At 41.0% G+C, this 18,886-nt stretch overlaps 1 protein-coding gene across 1 annotated transcript in view; it reads left to right on the top strand.

The window, feature by feature from the left end:
- TNFRSF10A (tumor necrosis factor receptor superfamily, member 10a) overlaps window positions 1–2,203 on the top strand; it is a 63,452-nt gene extending 61,249 nt beyond the window's left edge. The window contains exons 5-6 of the mRNA XM_006884906.1: window positions 613–685; window positions 1,896–2,203. Of these exons, the coding sequence (XP_006884968.1) occupies window positions 613–685; window positions 1,896–2,203 (381 nt within the window). The remainder of the gene's footprint in view (window positions 1–612; window positions 686–1,895) is intronic.
- Window positions 2,204–18,886: the final 16,683 nt, after the last annotated feature.

The raw sequence follows: 18,886 nt of genomic DNA, 5'->3' as shown, positions 1-18,886 counted from the left end.
AGACCAATGCTATACCACCTAGAAGAATGTTTGACAGGAGGACAATTTGGTCCTCGGGCCCTTTGGGCTTAAGGCCTCCTCCTGGTTCAAACCCTAGGCCCAGGCTGGCTAGCCTCACTCCAGGGACAGAGCAAACCTGCACATCAAACACATTCCCGGAAAAGCAGTTGGCTCCAAAAGCTTGCCACGATTCCTGCACTCCCACCACCACGCTCCTGCCTTCTGGCAAGGAGAGCCTCCCACGAGCCTGAGGAGGAGGAGCCAGCCAAACCAGGAACAACAAATTGACTAGATGAGCAAAAGGCAACTCTTCTCTGTGGCCATGGAAATAACCTGTGTCCTGTTCGAGTGTTGATTACACAAGTGTGAACAGTTGTCAGAATTGGAATGGAGAATGCAGGGCATGTATACCTCATTGCACTTATGCCTCAGTGAATGAAACGAGCCAACAGAACCTATGAGGGACACGAGCTGGGAGATTTTTCTCTGTTCTCAGTCCCAGAAAGGGCACTAACATGCCCCATGTTGTACAACTAGCTGGGTACCATAGTCAGTTCTAGAATCGAGGGTCCTTGACTGAGATTCAGGTGTTGTTCTCTGCTCCTTTTAAAGGGGTCCCCAGGAGCTGAAGGCTTTCAGATGAAAAGAATACTTGTTCCAGCAAATGATGCAAACTCCATTGAAAGTAAGTATTTTGTATAGTAGTGCCATGTGAAAAGTGAATGAGTTATTTCTCATTAGTATTTTTGTCTATTGATTACCCATTCAAATGATGTCATATTGCATATATTGAGTTACATGAAATTAATTACTAAAATTACTGTCACATTTTCCCCTTTTAACAGTCATTAGGAAGTAAGATACAGTATTTATGACATACCTTATGCATCTGTAGGACAGCAATATCAGAGCACTTTATTCTCTTTCATTGCTGTTGAGTTGGAACCAACTCAGCTGGCGCACCTTTGAGTTTCCAAAGCGGTAAATCACACGGGAAGGAATAGCTCATCTTTCTCCCTCAGAGCGGCTGGTGGATTAGCATTTCTAACTCCCTATAGATTACACTACCCTTCATAAGCATCTGGTTTAATCCTTGCCAGTGTGCCAGGATAAGCCCTGGTGGCACAGTGTGCTAACACTGAAAAATTAGTGGTTTGGATCTGTCAGTCTCACTGTGGGAGAAAGATGGGCAGTCTCAGCCTGTAATGTTTTACAGACTTGGAAACTGGGTAGTCTGTATGGTCACTGTAAGTCTGAATTAAGAGGGCAGCAGTGGATTTAGACATTGTGCTGTGAAATGGGTGATGTTGTTTTCTGTCTTTTAGGTTAAATTGTTGCTCAGAATTTACTTGCACCTTGAGTCAGTGAAGTTGAACTGGGGTGCACACAGAGATCTCTGACCTTCAAGCACTTATTCCTTCCACTGACAGGCAAACACTGTAGCCGTGGGATCTGGCTCTCATGATAAGTGTAGCCTAAGCAGTGGCCCTCCAGAATTCTGTTGACCTTGACTGCTCCCAAGGCCTTGAGTGTGGTGAGGTCAGGGCAGTGGTGCCTTATCTTTTGAATGTTGGGAAGCAACTGAGGAATATGGAGCAGCAGGTGGACCACAACTGAGAGATTATTCTAATCTAGCCCTCTTGGTGCAGTGGGTTACAACATTTGGAAGCTAATTGAAAGGTCAGTGGTTTGAAAACTAAACAGCTTCTCAGTGGGCAAAATATGTGACAGTCAGCCTCTATAAAGACTTACAACCTCAGAAACCCATGGTAAGCTCTTCTCTGTCCTGTAGCTTTGCTATTAATCAGAATTGACTGAAGGGAAGTGGGTTCGAGTTGTAGACCTTTTCTGAGATGTGTCTCATTTAACCTTACTGTGTCTTCTTCCCCACACAGCTTTGAAGTCCTTCTTTGATTACTTTATAAATATAGTACCCTATGATTCCTGGAACAAAATCATGCGGAAGATGGGCCTGTCAGATAATGAGATTGAAATGGCCAGAAACAGTGCAGAGTGCCCTGCAGAGAAGCTCTACAAGTTGCTCATGAAATGGCTCCACAAAACAGGGAAGGGAGCCTCTGTCAACGTTTTCCTGGATGCCTTGGAAGCAACACAGGAAAGAAATGCTCGAGAGACAATTCAAGACCATTTGGTCAATTCTGGAAAATACATCTATGAAGAAAAGAAGGCAGACAGCCTTTGAAAGGAAGACTTGCTTTATGAAAATAAATTTCCTTAGTTCACTTTTCCTTCTAGGAAGAGAAGTATGACTTCACACCAGCCTGGAATAAACAGCTAAATATTTAATGTGACCATTATATGAAGAGACACTGCTATCAAGTATTATATAAGTTAGAATGTTATAAGCTGTTGTAATGGGCTTGGTGTAACGGACATATGATTTTGGCCTAGCATAAGTAAACTATTATTGTTATGTTCGTCGAATCTAGACTAGACTAAAATTATATATAGTATAATTTTACATATGGCATACTTATATGTGGACAGAGGTTTCACTTAAAACTCAGTAAGTGATAAGAAGAAGCACTGCAGTCCCAAAGTCATGTGGTTCAAATCTACCAACTGCTCTATGGGAGGATGGGCAGTTTCCTGCCGTGCAGTTTACTGCTTTTGAAAACCTGCTGGAGCTATGAATCAGTTCCAGTTTGACAGCACATACTGCTTTTCCTTTGGTAAACATTGGTTGTTTTTACTTATTTGATAATTTGAAAATACTAGCCATGTTAGTAGATTGCTTTATGAAATATATTGAACTCTAAGTATTCCTTAGTGATGCATGTTGGAGTATTTATGTATTTATACTTTTGTATTGAAATTATGCTGTTACTGTTACTGAGCCGGCTTCAGCCCATGTTGTTGTTGTTGTTATGTGCCGTCGAGTCGTTTGCGACTCATAGCAACCCTATGTATAACAGCCCTAAACCCTGCTCTGTCCTGTGCCAATCGCATTGCCTCTGACACACCCATCCCTATTACTCCAGTCACTGAATCAATCCACCTCATAGAGGGTCTTCCCCTCCTGCGCTGTCCCTCTACTCTACCCAGCATGATGTCCCTCTCCAAAGACCTGTCTCTCCTTAGAGCATGTCCAGAGTATGTCAGACGAAGCCCCAGAATCCTTGCCTCCAAGAAGTAGCCTGGTTTAACTCTCTCTAGGATGAATCTGTTTGTTCTCTTGGCAGTCCATGGTACATTCAATACTGTTCTCCAGAACCACAGCTCAAAGGCGTCAATTCTTCTATCCTCCCTAGTCATTGTCCAACTCTCTGATGCATAACAAGTGATTGCAAAAACGATGGCCTGTATCAGGTGCACCTTAGTCTCCAGAGAGACACCGTTGCACTTGAGTACTTTAGAGAGGTCCCTAACAGCAGACTTTCCCATCGCAATACGTTTTTTGATTTCCTGGCTGCTGGTGCCAAGAGTGTTGACTGTGGAGCCGAGCAAACTGAAGCTGTGAACAATCTCAATCTCTTTGCCATCCATCCTGATGCTACCAATTGGTCCAGGGGTGAGAATCTTTGTCTTCTTGACATTGAGCCTCAGTCCATACTGAAGGCTGCAGTCCTTGACCCTCTGCAGTAAGTGCATGAGGTCCTCCCCAGTTTCAGCGAGCAAGGTTGTGTCATCTGCATAACGCAGATTGTTGATAGATCTTCCACCAATCCTAACGCCACGCCTCTCCTCATAGAGCCCTGCCTCTCGGATAATCTGCTCTGCATACAGGTTGAAAAGGTATGGAGATAGGACACATCCCTGGTGAACACCCTTCCCAATTTTGAGCCATGCAGTTTTGCCCTGCTCTGTTCTGACGACTGCCTCCTGGTCCAAGAATAGGTTTCTCATTAGCACGATCAAGTGTTCTAGGATTCCCATTCTTCTCAGAGTCAGCCACAGTTTGTTATGATCCACGCAGTCAAATGCCTTTGCATAAACAATGAAACACAGATAGACCTTCTTCTGGTATTCTCTGCTTTCAGCTAAGATCATCTAACATCAGCTACAACCACGACCCCTTCTAAACCCAGCCTGGACTTCTGGCAGTTCTCTGCTGTTGTACTGTTCCAGTCTTACAGCCCGTAGTGACCTTATATTTTGAAAGAATGAACATTTCTGCACTGTTATGGACAGAATCATGTCCCTCCCAAAATGTATGCTGAGGATCTGCTATGCCATGGTTATAACCCCCTTTGGAATGAGTTTTCTTTCTTCTGTTAATGTTACAGAATTAGTACGGGGTGTATCAGAAATCAAATTCTTTTGAGATATAAAAGAGATTAAGCAGAAGCAGATTATCAAGAACCTTCCTCCAGACTTAACAAAGAGGGCAAGTCTTCCCCTTGAAATGATATCCTGCATTTGAATTTCTGGCCTGAGTTGTGAGAAAATTATTAAAGTCATCAATTGTGATATTATTATAGCAGTATTAGATAACGGAGATATGCACCATCATCACAAAAAATAACCACCACAAACAGTTGCAAATGTTGTTCAGTCCATCTAATTAAGGGCTTTCCTATCATTGATCCTCGCTTTACTAACCATTATGCCCTTTCTAGTACTTAGTCCAGAGTAACAAGCTGCATTCTTGCTATCCTTACTGCTAAAGAAAATCCTGGCTGTATTTCATCCAGGATAATCATTCTTCTGGCTTGCTTTCTGTCATTGCAGTCAAATCAGAACCAACTCAGAGCTGACCCTCAGATGGGTTTTCAGAGTCTGAATTGCATGGGAGAGGATTGCCCATCTTTCTCCTGTGGAGGATCTGGTGTATTCAAACTGCCTATCCTTGCATTGGCAGTGCACTCCTTTCCCTGTGAGGCCACCAGGGAGTTTATTCTTCTGGCAGTACATGTCATGATCTATGTCAACACAGGTCATAATTGTGATTCTTGTCAACATCAAAATTTGAATGTACCATTTCTTTACTTTTCCAGCTTTTGCATATATAAGATGATTGTAAATATCATGGCTTGGGTCAGGCACACCTTAGTCATCAAAGTGATGTCTTTATGCTCTAAACACTTATTAAAGATGTCTTTTGTAGCAAATTTGCACAATGCATTATTTTGTTTAATAAAAGGAGTGCTGGTGGCCGAGTTGCAAGAAGCTCTGCTGCAATCCTGAAGGCATATTCTTCTTCATCAGTCATGTTGGGATGATTGGCAATTTCTAAAGGGTCCAGTATTTTGTGTGTATGTGTACCATCAAATTGGATCTGACTGGTACAGGAGGAGATCGCCCCTCCTCCGGCAGAGCTTCTAGTGGATTCAAACCACACTCCTCTGAGATTGCAGTGCAGCTTCTTGCCACTAGGCCACCAGAGCTCCCTTAGGGTCTAGTCTTTTAAACATTGGATATTTATTTATGAGTGGTTTTTGTTAGGTGCCATCAAGTTGACTATGACTCATAGTGACCCTGTCTTTTGATCTGAACTCTGTCCTGCCTTGTGCCATCCTCACGTTCAAGCCCATTGTTACAGTCACGTTGTCAAATCCATCTTGTTGAGAGTCTTTCTCTGACCCACCATGTTTCTCTTCAGAATCTCTTAATTATAGGTAGATGATTACAGATTTGCAGGGATTTGAAAATTTGTCTGTCTGAAATTCTGTTTCTTGTTTGTCCTGTCTCTGGGCGACCACTTTGGCCTTCATTTCCTCAGGTCTGCACAGCAGTGGTGAGAAGGAGACAGAGTGTTAGAGCTGAGATGGAAAATGGTTTTCATTCCATTCATTCACAACATCTATGAAAAATGTTAGTGACTTGACAGGGCATCTTCCCAAGAATCTCCAATTGGGGCTTGGAGAGAGTGGCTGGTCCACATGATTTGTGTGAAATGTTTGCTGAGGACAAACAAGGTGGTCTCTCTCATCCTTACATCAGTAAATTGGAGCCCAGAATCGCTCTTTGGAACCTGGATTGCCTGCCCCAGGAGTTTAGTCTTTCTGTGTAAATCTGCCTTCTGTGTAAAACATGGACACACACTCAGGCAATTTCTATTCATTCATATTTATTACAATTTAAGTGAAAGTTTATCAGCAGATTAGTTTTTCATTCAGCAATTCTTATTAATTTTGTTCTAGAATATTAATTGCAATACCCACAATGTAAAAATATACTTTTACCTCTAAACTCCATTTCTATGAATTCATCTGTCCTACTCTTTCCTTCTTACAGGGTATTTTCCCTGGGCAAATGCTGCTGTTGGTTATTCTAGGAGTGAATGCCTTCTTGGTATTATTGGTCACTTTCTCAGCCTCTGTCATTTGATTGAAACTTGAGCCACTTCAAAGAATAACTACAGGTTCTTCCAGTTTCTAGAAGAACAGTAAGCCTGTCTTCTTTTTTTCTTTTTATATAAAATTTATTTTTATTACAATTTTAATGAAAGTTTACCCAAAAGTTAGATTTTCATTCATTTTTTTCTTAGTATTTACAAAATTCAAATATATTGTTTTTCAGACCAGATTCTTCCAATTTCCCTCAACCCCTAAGCCTTTCTTCTTTAAAAAAAAAAGAGTGAAGATTTATAAATCATGTTGATTTTTCATATAATCACTCATGTTGTTGTTGTTATGTGCCATCAAGTTGCCTGCGACTCATAGTGACCCTATGTACAACAGCCCTAAACCCTGCTCTATCCTGTGCCAGTCGTACTGTCTCCGACACACCTACCTCTGTTACCCCAGTCACTGAATCAATCCACCTCATCGAGGGTCTTCCTCTCTTGCACTGTTCCTCCACCCTCCCAAGCATGATGTCCCACTGCAAGGACTGGTCCCACCTTGCATCATGTCCAAAGTATGTCATACTTAGGACGTAATCACTCATACACATTTTAATTTAGAATATTGTCATTGATTACTGTAATTAGTTAATCACAATCTCTCATCAACCTCTTATTGTATATTGCTTTTCCCTCCACCCAACTTTGCTTTTAACAATATTTTCACAATATTCTGATGGTCTTTTTGTGACTAAGCCTGGCCCTTAAATTTTTTTTTTCTTCATTCTATTCATTTCCAAGGCCTTCACACACTCTGTACCAGGGTCTCCTACTATGATCCCTTTTAGAGTGGTCAGGAGTGGTAGCTAGGGAACAACTAATTCTGGCCTAAGCATCATAAAAATTGAGGTCTGCATAATCCATTAGTCCTTTGTACTAATTATTTATATACATCTTTGCTTTTCTTCCATACTCTGTTCTAGACTGGGAGAGACCAATATGCGCTTCAGTCAGGCACTTTTTTATCCTCTGAGAATGGGCCCCAGAAAAGGCTACTAATAGAGTTTATTGTTTTGTCTAGCTTATCTGCTTTATTGTAATCAGTTCCGTATTTATGAAAAAATTTTCCCCACAGTGTTTTCAGTCATGGTAAGATAATCATTTTTGAAATTAAGAATTCAAAAGGCACATTGGTTGGACAAGTTTGCTACCAAGGACTTCTTTAAAGTCTTAAAAAGTAGAGAGGCCAGTTTAAAGATTAAAGGCTGCCTGGCCTAAACCAAGATAATCTCAGCTTCTTCAGGTGCAGGTAATGGTTTGTACAATGAATAAGGAAAGCCAAGTAAGAATTGATACTTGTGAACTGTGGTGTTGGCAAAGAATATTGAATGTGCCAAAATATTGAATGCTAAAAGAACAAACAGATTCTTGTTGGAAGAAGTGTAGTCACAATGCCCTTTAGAGGCAGAGATACTTTGGGCATGTTATCAGGAGGGGCTAATCCTTGGGGGAAAAAACGTGCTGGGAAAGGGAGAGGGTCAGAGAAAGAGAAAGACCCTCCATGAAGTAGACTGACACAGTGACTGTAACAATGGTCTTAAGTACATTGGTGATTAGATTGTGAGGATGATGCTGTATCAGATCAGGTTGTAATCTGTTACAAATAATGTTGTTATGAGAGGCTACTGGACAACACTTAATAATTTTGAAGGGTTTTTTTTTTTATTAATTTCAATGAATATCTACAGAGATTTTGAATTTCCATTCATTCAGTGTTGCACTTTTCTCCCCCATCCCCCACCCCCAATTTGCTCCTCTCCTTGAAAAGCAAAAGCAAAACTCCTTCATTGGTATACAATCCCCCTCACCACCACCATCCCCAAGTATACTCCACTCTGCAACCCTCATTACTCTTATGATAATCATAATGCTCTAAAACATATTACTTTAAAACTATTCTCTCCCTCCTCGGCTTCAATGCAGTAAACATAATTTATCCAGTTTTTCCTGTCTTACCCCCACCCCGTGTCAGCCTCATTCTACAACAGTGGCACCATATAGTATTTGTCCTTTTGTGACTGAGATATTTCACTCAGCATAATGTCCTCCAGGCTCACCCATTTTGAATAATATTGCATGAGTTCCTTGTTTTTCAATGCAGCGTAGTATTCCATTGTGTGAATATACCACAGCTTCTCTATCCATTCATTTGTTGTTGGGCACTTAGGTTGTTTCCAACTCCTTGTTATTGTGAACAAAACTGTGATAAACATGGGTGTGCATATATCTGCCTGGATGTCAGTTATGGTCTCTTTAGGGTATATTCCCAGTAGTGGAATTGCTGTGTCAAATGGTACCTCTGTTTGCAACTTTTTGAGAAAGCGCCACACCGCTCGCTTTCCACAGTGGTTGCACCATTTTACACTCCAACAGTGAATAAGGGTTCCAGTCTCCACAACCTCGCCAGAATTTGCTGCTTGCTGTTCTGTTAAATTTTGCTATTCTGACTGAGGTGATATCTCATAATTGTTTTGATTTGCATCTCTCTTAGAGCTAGGGATTTTGAACATTTCTTCATGTGCTTGTTGGCCATCTGAATGTCTTCTTTGGTGAAGTGTCTGTTCATATCCTGTGCCCATTTTTCTATTGGATTATTTACCTTTATCTTATTGTGGTGCTCAAGTATTTTATAGATTCTAGATATAAGTCCCTTATCTGACATATCATTACCAAACACTTTTTCCCAGTGTGTGACTGTGTTTTTTATACATAATTTATATACATATTGTAATGTCTTTGTTGTTGAATTGACTTTGCCATGTGGATGGGTGGGAATATGTGAATAAGGTATACCAGCCTATCCACAAGGGGATTGGCTAGTCTCACCAATCCACAAAGCAGTTGGCTGTCCAGCAGCAGAATTGGAAGAACCTCAGAAAAGAAAAAGCAAGAGAATGTAGCACATCTTTCGGTTTCAAAGATACATGTGCCAGCTAGACCAGCAGCAACCTCCATGGCCGAAGCGGAGGACCAGAGACTCAGTGTGAGATGGAGCTGACCTTGGGACTGCTGCCCCACAAAGACAGAACCAGACCTAAGCTAAGATCCTTTGCCCAAGCTTGTTGGACAACTTGGGGTTGGGAGAGGAGAGCCAATGTTGGCAGGACTGAGAACTTTGTAACACTGGCCTAAAGCTGTGAGGCTCAAGGCCCCTGGAGTACATTTTAGAAGTTGTCCTGAATGAATTCTACTACTAACCTCAGTTATAGACTTTTGACTTTTCCAGTATGGCTCTTTGTCGTTTGTGAACTACCACATGGGATTTTAGACCCAGTAAAACAGTAAGATTGGTGTTGAGATGAGAAAAAAGAGGTATGGAGTGTGGATGACGTATCTGGCCCTAGATTGCTTTTGTGGTGTTGATGTGGGTGGTGATGGGGACAGTTGCCCTTTGTGAAGTTGGTGAAGGCCAGACATGGCTCTATCCCCACATGGCCCTTGCTCTTTTTAACACATAATGGATCATTTCTGTGCATGTGTTTTGTACACTCATACACATTGTGTTTTATAGAATTAATAACTGTTGATATATGTCTTTTATATCCCAGTCTTTTCAAATCTCCATCATATCTTTCCTATTCCTTCACATGCACCATCTGCACACTGACTGTGGTAGTGATTTTCTCCCTCGTTCTTCTGCCTTCCTTCCATCCTTCCTTCTCCTTTTAAGGTTGATCTTTTACATTTTCAAGACTTGTGTATCTCTTTCCAGGAGCTGTTGTTAATTGCTTTCAAGTTGAGCACAACTCACAGCAACAGCATGAACAAAAGGCCCGAAGTCCCTCTACAGCCATCGACATTAATCAAAGTTCATAGACTTTCCCAAGGCATGTTATTTAGAAAGTGGATGCGTCTACTGCTTCCAGGAGCTAGTGTGACATAAAATAGAATTTCCTATTAATGTAGGTGGAACAATGACATTACTTTTCCACTATTGCTTGGCAGGAGTGGGAAAGAATGAGGTGGGCATGGAGACCACAGGTGCTCTGGTGCTAACATCTATCCCACAAGGTCCAGTTGTGTTGGTTTCCTGTCACTATTTCAGACCTTTCCTCGTAGGCCTGAGCCTTGCCTTTCTCATTGTCCTTCATTTGCTGTTCTTCATGTACAGATGCTTTGCCCTCCTACCTGTAGATTTATCCATTTACAGTTGTCAAAGAGATTTTATCTCCTTTATCCATTTCTCAGAGGACATAGCTTCTACTGTCATCAAAAGTATTATTAGCCTTGCTGCTGCTGTTGCTGTGTATCGTCGACTCAGAACTAACTGACAGCTGACCCTCTGATGGGTTTTCAGAGGCAGTTTAATCTCATGGGAGGAGAATGCCTATCCTTCACCACGGAGAAGCTGCTGGAATTGGATCTTTTGCCCTCAGGATTGCAGCACAGCTTCTTGCCACTAGGCCACCAGACCTCCCTTGTTAGTGTTTGTTATTTATTTACAGATATATGGGGGGTTTTCTTCCCTTTGGAAAGTAAGCCATGTGAATATGGGATATTCTTTGTGGTTTTGTTGTTTTATACCCAATACAAATGTTGTTAAGTGCCATCAAGTCAACTACAAATAATAGCAACCCTTTGAATAACAGATTGGAACCTTGCCCTATCTGCCCCATCATCACAGCATCTACTATGCTTGAGCCTGTTGCTACAGACACCATAAGCCCATCTCCTTGAATATCACCCTCTCCTTTGCTAATGTTCTTACTTTCCCAGAATGATGTCTTTTTCTAGAAACCAAACCCTCTTGGTGACATGCCCCAAGTGTATGACGACGTTTTACCATCTTTGTCTCAAAGGAGAACTTTGGTTGCTCCTCCTTCAAGCCAGATTTGTGTATTCTTTGACAGTCTATGGGCTATTTAATACTCTTCTCCAGCATGATAATTCAGTGGTATCAGTTATTTTTTTTACCTTCCTTATTCATTGTCCAACTTTCAGATGCATAGGAAGCCATTGCAAAATACTGTAACTTGAATCAGGCACACTTAGGCTTGAAACGAATATCCTGCCTCTTCACTTTAAGGGGGTTCTTGACAGCAGAGTTTCCCAGTGCAATGTCTTCTGAATTTTTCAACAGCTACTGCCGTGGGTGTTTATTGTGGATCCAAGTAAACTATTTACATTGGCAATTTAGATAATTTCTTCAGATATTAAAATGTTGCCTCTTGGTCCAGTGGTGAGGGATTTTATTTTCTTGATGCTGAGATATAATCTATATTGAAGATTGTAGTCTTTGATCTTCTGCAGCAGTATTTCAAGTCATCTTCATTTTCTGCAAGCAAAATTGTATAATCTGCATACTATAAATTGAGTCTTCCTTCAGTCCCAAAGCCACATTCTTCTTAATATAGTCCAGCTTCTTGTATTGTTAACTCAGATTTAATATTGTTACGTGTCAATGAGTTGGAATGAACATAGTTGACCCTCCAATGACTTCCGAGCCTGTAACTTGCAGTAACTGCAGGAGTCTGCTTATCTTTCTCCTGCAGAGCATCGAATAGATTTGAACCCCATGACTTTGGAAGGCAGGAAGTATAACTCTTTGATCACTAAGTGTCCAGAGTGTTCCTCTTTCTTTTTTTTTTATTAAATTTTATTAGTTTTAATGAACATTTACAGAGATTTTGGCTTTTCATTCATTCATTGTTGCACTGTTTTCTCCACCCTCCTCCCCAGTTCGTTCTTCTCCCCCCCCATGTCTGTTTTAATTGTCCAATTGCCACAGTGCTTGTCAAAGCCAGTTCTGATTAATCTCCTTTGTCAGTGTGTCCCTTGCCATTCCCTATCACTCCTCCCTGAGAGAGACTTCACCCTGATTCATAAGTGTTCCTCTTTCTTTATTCAACAGATTTAATAGGACAGTGCAAATAGGGAATGGTAGTTAAATAGTATTTCTTAAATGGTTGAATGGTTGAGTGTCTTTTGATGAAAGCTTTTTTGTGGGAAGATTCCTTCTTGGAAGAATTTGTTGGAAGTAGGAGGAAATATAGGAGATAAAACTTATTTAACTATCTTAACTAATAATTAAATGTGAAACAGAGAGGGTGTGTGTATGTATGTGTCTTCATCCTCCGTTTGCCCTCTGAAACAACTCTGAATGACATTGCTACAGGAGGTTGCTCAGGCTTCCTTTGGTTGCTGTGTGACTGCTGGCCTCCAATGTGGTGTAGATTGGCTCTGACAGAGAAGTTGAAGTGGTCAATTCTTGAGGGTTGATGTTACGTGTCTTCAAGTTGTCTAAGACTTGACAGAACAATAATTCTAGAACCCTACCTTTTTTTCTTTTTTGAAATAAAATTTTTATTTTATACTGGTTTGTTTAAAAAGTTTGTATTCATTGTTTTTCTTTCTTTCTTTTTTGTTTTATTATTTTGTGTATGTGTACTGTCAAATCAGATCTGACTGGTACAGGAGGAGATTGCCTCTCCTCCAGCACAGAGCATTTGGTGGATTTGAACTGTGCACCTCTGGGAGTATGCAATGTTTTTCACATCGGATCTTTCCCATTTCCTTTACCCACCCCTCCCTCCACCCATTAAATTGTATGACCCTATGATAACCAACACACCACCACCAGCAGCCTATCCTCACCCCTCTACTCACATCATCACCCCGATGGATCGTCATACATATTTCAAAATAATGGTCTTGTACTGTATTTGTCCTTATGATACTGAGTTAGTTCACTTAACATAATGCTCTTCAGTGCCTCCAAAGTTAGGCAGTGATTTAAAAATCATTGCTCCTGTGTGCTGTAGTATATCATGTAAATTTACCATAATTTCTCAATCCATTCAATTGTGGTTGGACATTTGGCCTGTTTCCGTGCTCTTGCAATGGTGAATAACATTGCTGTGAACATTGGTGCACAAATCTTTGTGCCTCAGTTCTCATTTTCTTGGGGTATATGCTAAGCAGTGAAATAGCTGGGTCATAAGAAATTTCTTTGTTCAACTTTTTTAGGAAACACCAAACTGCCTTCCAGAATGGTTGTCCCATTTTATACTCCCACTAACAGTGTATAAGTACCTTACTATCTTGCCACGTTCTCACCAACATTTATTACTTGCTGTCCTATTAAGCTTTGCCACTGCTGCTGGAGTGAGATGGTATTTCATCGTGATTTTTATTTGCACCTCTCTTATTGCTGTGATTTTGAGAATTTCTTCATGTGTCTGTTGGCCATTTGGATATCTTGTGCACAACAGCTCTGAAGCTTGCCTTGTCCTAAGCCAGTCTCACTGACTCTGACACAACTACCCCAAATATCCCAGTTACTTATCAGTCCATCTCATCTGTGGTCTTCCTTCCCTGTCTTCCTCTCCATCTTTCGAAGCATGATGTCCTTCTCCAGATACTGGTCATTCCTGGTCATGTGCTCAGAGTGTATGAGATGGAGCCTCAAAGTCCTAGCCTCTAAGGGAAAACTTAGTTTTACCCTCTCCAAGACAGACTTACTTGTGTTCTTGGCAGCCCAAGTATGTCCAAGACTCTTTTTTCAGCACGACTCACAGGCATCAATTCTTCTGTCATCCTTAGTCATTGTCCAGATCTCTGATGTGTAGCAAGCAGTTGTGAAGACCATGGCTTGGATCAGGCACACCTTAGTCTCTAGACTGATATTGCTTCTCAGTACTCTGGTGAGGTAGGTCCATAACAGCAGATTTTGCCAGTGCAATTAATATTTTTATTTTCTGACTGCTAGTGCCAGGACTGTTGATTGTGGAGCCAGGTAAGGCATAACTGTTAACAACTTTAGTTTCTTCACTGTCTATCATGGTGCGGCAAATTGTCCCAGTGGTGAGAATCTTTGTCTTCTTCATGTTGAACTTCAATCCATATTGCAGACTACAGTCCTTGACCTTCCTCAGCAAACTCTTCACATCCTTATCAGTTTCAGTTTCAGCAAGTAAGGTGGTGTCATCTGCATAATGTAGGTTGTTGATGAGTCTTCCTCAAATCTTGATGTCACGTTTCTCCTCATAAAGCCCAGTGTCCCAAATGATCTGGCCTGCACATAGATTGAGCTCTGGTGGCCTAGTGGTAAGGAGCTGCAACTACAATCCCAGAGGCGCATGGTTCAAATCCACCAGATGCTCTGCCGGGGAAGGAGGGACAATCTCCTCCTGTACCAGTCAGATCTGATTTGATGGTACACACACACAAAAATAATAAAATAAAAACTGAAAGAAAAAAAAAGAAAAGTTATGGAGACAGGACACATCTCTGACACACTCTTTCCTGATTTTGAGCTATGCAATGTTTCCCTGCTCTGTTCTGAAGACTGCTTCCTGGTCCAAATATAGGTTTCATATAAGCATAATTAAGTGTTCTGGGATTCCAAGTTTCCTCAAGGTTAGCCACAATTTGTTGTGATCCACAGGAAAATGCCTTTGCCTATTCAGTGAAACACAGATAGACATTCTGGTACTCTGTGTTTTCTGCCAAGATCCATCTGACATTGACAATAATGTCTCTAGTGCCACAACCTTTTCTAAACCTAGCTTGTATTTCTGGTAGTTAGCTGTCAATGTACTGTTACAGTCGTTTCTGGATAATCTTCAGCAGGATTATGCTAGTGTGTGATATTAGTGATGTTGTTGTTAAGTGCCGTCTAGTGGTAGGCGACTCACATTGTATCCTTAAGCATTGGAACTCATGGCTTGAATTTGTTCTTTAGTTCCTTTAGCTTAAAAAATGCCAAGTGAGTCTGGTCCCTTTGATTTTCCGACTCTAACTCCTTGCATTATAATACTTTGCCTTGTCTTCTTGAGCTGCCCTTTAAAATCTTCTATTCAGCTCCATAACTTCTTTATTTTTTTTCCCCTTTGCTTTGGGTTCTCAGTGCTCAAGTGCAATATCCAGAGTCTCTTCTGACATCCATTTTGGTCTTTTTGTCTTCCTCTGTCTTTGGCATGACCTTTTGCATTCTTCATGGGTGATATTTTTTATATCTTCCCACAGCTCATCTGGTCTTTATTCATTCGAGTACAAGGTCTCAAACCTGCTCCTGAGATGGTTTTTAAATTCAAGAGGGATAGACTCAAGATTAAACTTATATTTCTGTGTATATGATTTAACCTTTTTTAGCTTTCATTTGAATTTGAAGGTAGTTCTGGTGGCTTAGTGGCAAGCAGTTGGGCTGCAATCCTGAAGGCACTCTGTTCTAATCCACCAGATGCTCCTCTGGAAAAGGAGAGGCAATCTCCTCCTATGCCAGTTGGATCTGACTCTACAGTAAACAACAAGAAAGAAAAAACAAAAAGATGACGAGAGGAAAAAAATTTCTTTTTCTTTAAAAAAAAAAGAATAGATTGATTTGAATTTGAATATGAGTAGTTGATAATCTGTTCCACAATCAGCACTGGACCTAGTTTTCACTGCTGATATTAAACTTCTCCGACAATTCCTTGCACAAATGAAATTGATCTGATTCCTATGCAATCCATCTGGGAAATTCATCTGTATAGCCTGTGATTGTGTTTCTTATAAAAGTTATTTGCTATGAATAAATCATTGATTGTGCAGAATTCTCTCTCTGGCCTCATTTCCATATTTTCTGACTACTCATCCTTCTTCCTGGTTTCCAACTTTCACATTCTAGTCACCATTATTACGAATGCATCTTGGCTACATGTTCGATTGATTTCTGAGTGGTATTTACAGGTCTTTCTTTTATGCGTATGGGTATTATCCTGTCGCTTACACTACTATATTTCAAGATGGATGTAGAAACAGCCTTTTAAACTATGAAAGCGATCCCATTTTTTCCTCACCTTTTCATCCTCACTGTAGTAGGTTATATGATTATCTGATTCAAAATGTCCCATGCCAATCTTTTTCATTTTGCTAATACCTGATATGTCCATATTGATGTGTTCCATTTCTTTCTTAACAATGTCCAGTTTTCCAGATTTGTGCTTCTCACATTCCATGTTCCAGTCATTAGTTTCTGCTTACAACGGTTCCATCTCCTTTATGTTTCCAAATTTGAGGGCTCATCCTCAGTTGCCATATCTGTTAGTCTACTCTAACTGTGCTCTATTGTACACACAGTTTTTTGAAGGCCTGTTATATTTCAGAAGTGGTTGGCCAATCCTTCTTCCTAGTCTGTCTTAGTTTGGATGCTTAGTTTTTAGTTTTAGAACATTATCTGACAGACAAGCATTTTATTGAGCAGATGAAAGATACTTCCCTTACAGAAATGACCAGTACATCCACTGTCCCCCTCCTGCGCCCCTCCTCCCCCCTCCCCATGTGTCTTGTCTCTTCCCTTTCTCTAGTACATCAGGATTCCCCTGCCTGCCTGGTCCATCCCTCCCTACCCCAGCCAGCCCTTGATATGATATCTTAGTCCACAAGTCACTTCTGTGATATCCTGCATCACACGTTGTTGCCGGTGTTGCTGCCAGTTTCTCATGTTGTTGCCTGTCTTGTGTTTAGGAGGATCCAAGTCCAAATCCCATGTACCAGCTTCAGGGAAAGACTTTTGCCTGAGGCAGCACTGAGGAAAGGTCCTTGCCTCTGAGCTTCTGCTAAGTTTTACTGTCTCTGTGTTTCCTTTTGCACCACAGCACTATCTTAATGAGATAATTTCCAACATCAGGGTAGGTCTCTTCTAGATCTGTTATGGTGATGGTGTTTATTTGGTCTGAAGGCTGACAGCTTGAGGGGCCAATGAAGCTTGAGACTGAATGTGAGCCTCCAGAAGCCTAATTGTTAATATACAAAAATACATTGTTTTCCTAACAATTAGACTTCCGGAGCCACACACTTCACCAAACAGGAATTCCTCATCTTTTGTTTAAAACTTGTCCCATTATAAGCATCACAACTCAGATTCTTCACACCTTTAATAGTTTTTAATGAACAAAACATAAAGCCTATCCTGACAAGTAAAAGATTTTTAATCCAACATTTCAATAATTAAATTCCTGGGTGCTGTTTGTCCGTGGCTACTGTTTAATCTTTAAGACTTCATCAGCTGTTCTCCTCTTTCCTTGATATGTAACTCATCTTTAGATTCCATCAAGCACCACATCACATCCATGCTTTACACTGTACCAAAGTCAATGTAATATCTAATGTAGAAAGCTCTCCATACCTTTTCAATCTGTATGAAGAACAGATCATTTGAGAAGCTGGGCTTTATGAGGAGGAAGGTGGCATCAGGATTTAAGGAAGACTCACTCATCAACAATCTATGTCATGCAAGTAACATCATCTTGCTTACTGAAACTGAAGAGGACCTGAAGTGCTTGCTGCAGAAGGTCAAGGACTGTAGTCTTCAATATGAACTGAAGCTCAACATCAAGAAGACAAAGATTCTCACCACTGGGTCAATTGGTAGCTCTATGAAAGATGGAGAAGAGATTGAGGTTGTTAACACTTACAGCTTGCTTGAGTCCACAATCAACATTCTTGGCACCAACAGTCAGGAAATAAAAGATGCATTGCACTGGGTAAATCTTCTGTCAGAGATCTTTCCAGCGTACTGAGAAGTAATGATGTTGATCTAGAGACTAATGTGTGCCTAATCCAGTGCAGTTACTTGCTATGCATCAGAGAACTGAACAATGACGAATGATGACAGACAGAGAATTGATGCCTTTGAGTTGTTGTGCTGGAGAAGAGTCTTGAACATACCATAGACCTCCAAGGGAACAAAGAGATCTGTCTTGGAGAGGGTGAAACCAAGTTTTTCCTTGGAGGCTAGGATTTTGAGGTTCCATCTCACATTCTTTGGGCTTGTGGTCAGGAGGGACCAATCCTCGGAGAACGACATCATGCTCAGAAGGGTGGAGGGACAGCCCAGGAAGGGAGACCCTTGATGAGATGAGTTGATACGGTAACTAGAGTAATGGGGGTACGTGTGTCAGAGTCAGTGGGACTGGCTCAGAACAGGGAGTTGCTATGAGTCACAGGAGACTCGACGGCACACAACAACAACAACAGAGTTCTTAATATTGATAAAAATGAACAATGAGGAGGAAAGAGGTTGATCTTATAGCAGAGGGGAAAGTCACTAAAGGTGACGACTTGAACCTGCAGACCAGTACTGGAGCAGGGACCACTTCTGTCATCAGCTCAGACTGGGGAGAACATCTTTTCCCTCAGAGTCAGGTACCTCCCTTTGAATTGTCTCAGACTCTGTAGATAGAAGCATTTAACCTTCCATGGTCCTCCCCAGGCTGATGATCTAAGCTTGATTTGAAAGTGTTCCTTTTCTATAGAGTTTTATTTTATCACCTCTGATCTTATTTGTGTCTCCCCTGACTCTGAGTTCCAGAACCTGCCTTTCTCCTTTGGAGCAGTCCAGTTGAGCAGTCAGTAGATACATGTAGCTACTGAGCACTTGACCCATAGTTAATCTGCATTGTAATGAGCTGTAAATGACAAATATACAGCGAACTAAAAACTTAACAGGAAAAGTCATGTCAAATATTTCCATTTTTAGATTAACTAAGCTCAATATCATCTGTGAAAACTAGACCAGGAGCTGATTGTGGAACAGACCACTGACTACTCATATGCAAGTTCAAGCTGAAGTTGAGGAAAATTAAACCAAATCCAACG

Source organism: Elephantulus edwardii, unplaced genomic scaffold (assembly GCF_000299155.1).
Source record: "Elephantulus edwardii isolate Elephantulus edwardi_28Jun2011 unplaced genomic scaffold, EleEdw1.0 scaffold00038, whole genome shotgun sequence".
NCBI lineage: Eukaryota > Metazoa > Chordata > Mammalia > Macroscelidea > Macroscelididae > Elephantulus > Elephantulus edwardii.
The sequence above is the reverse complement of the archived record's forward strand: the minus strand, read 5'-3'. Positions and strand labels throughout refer to the sequence as shown.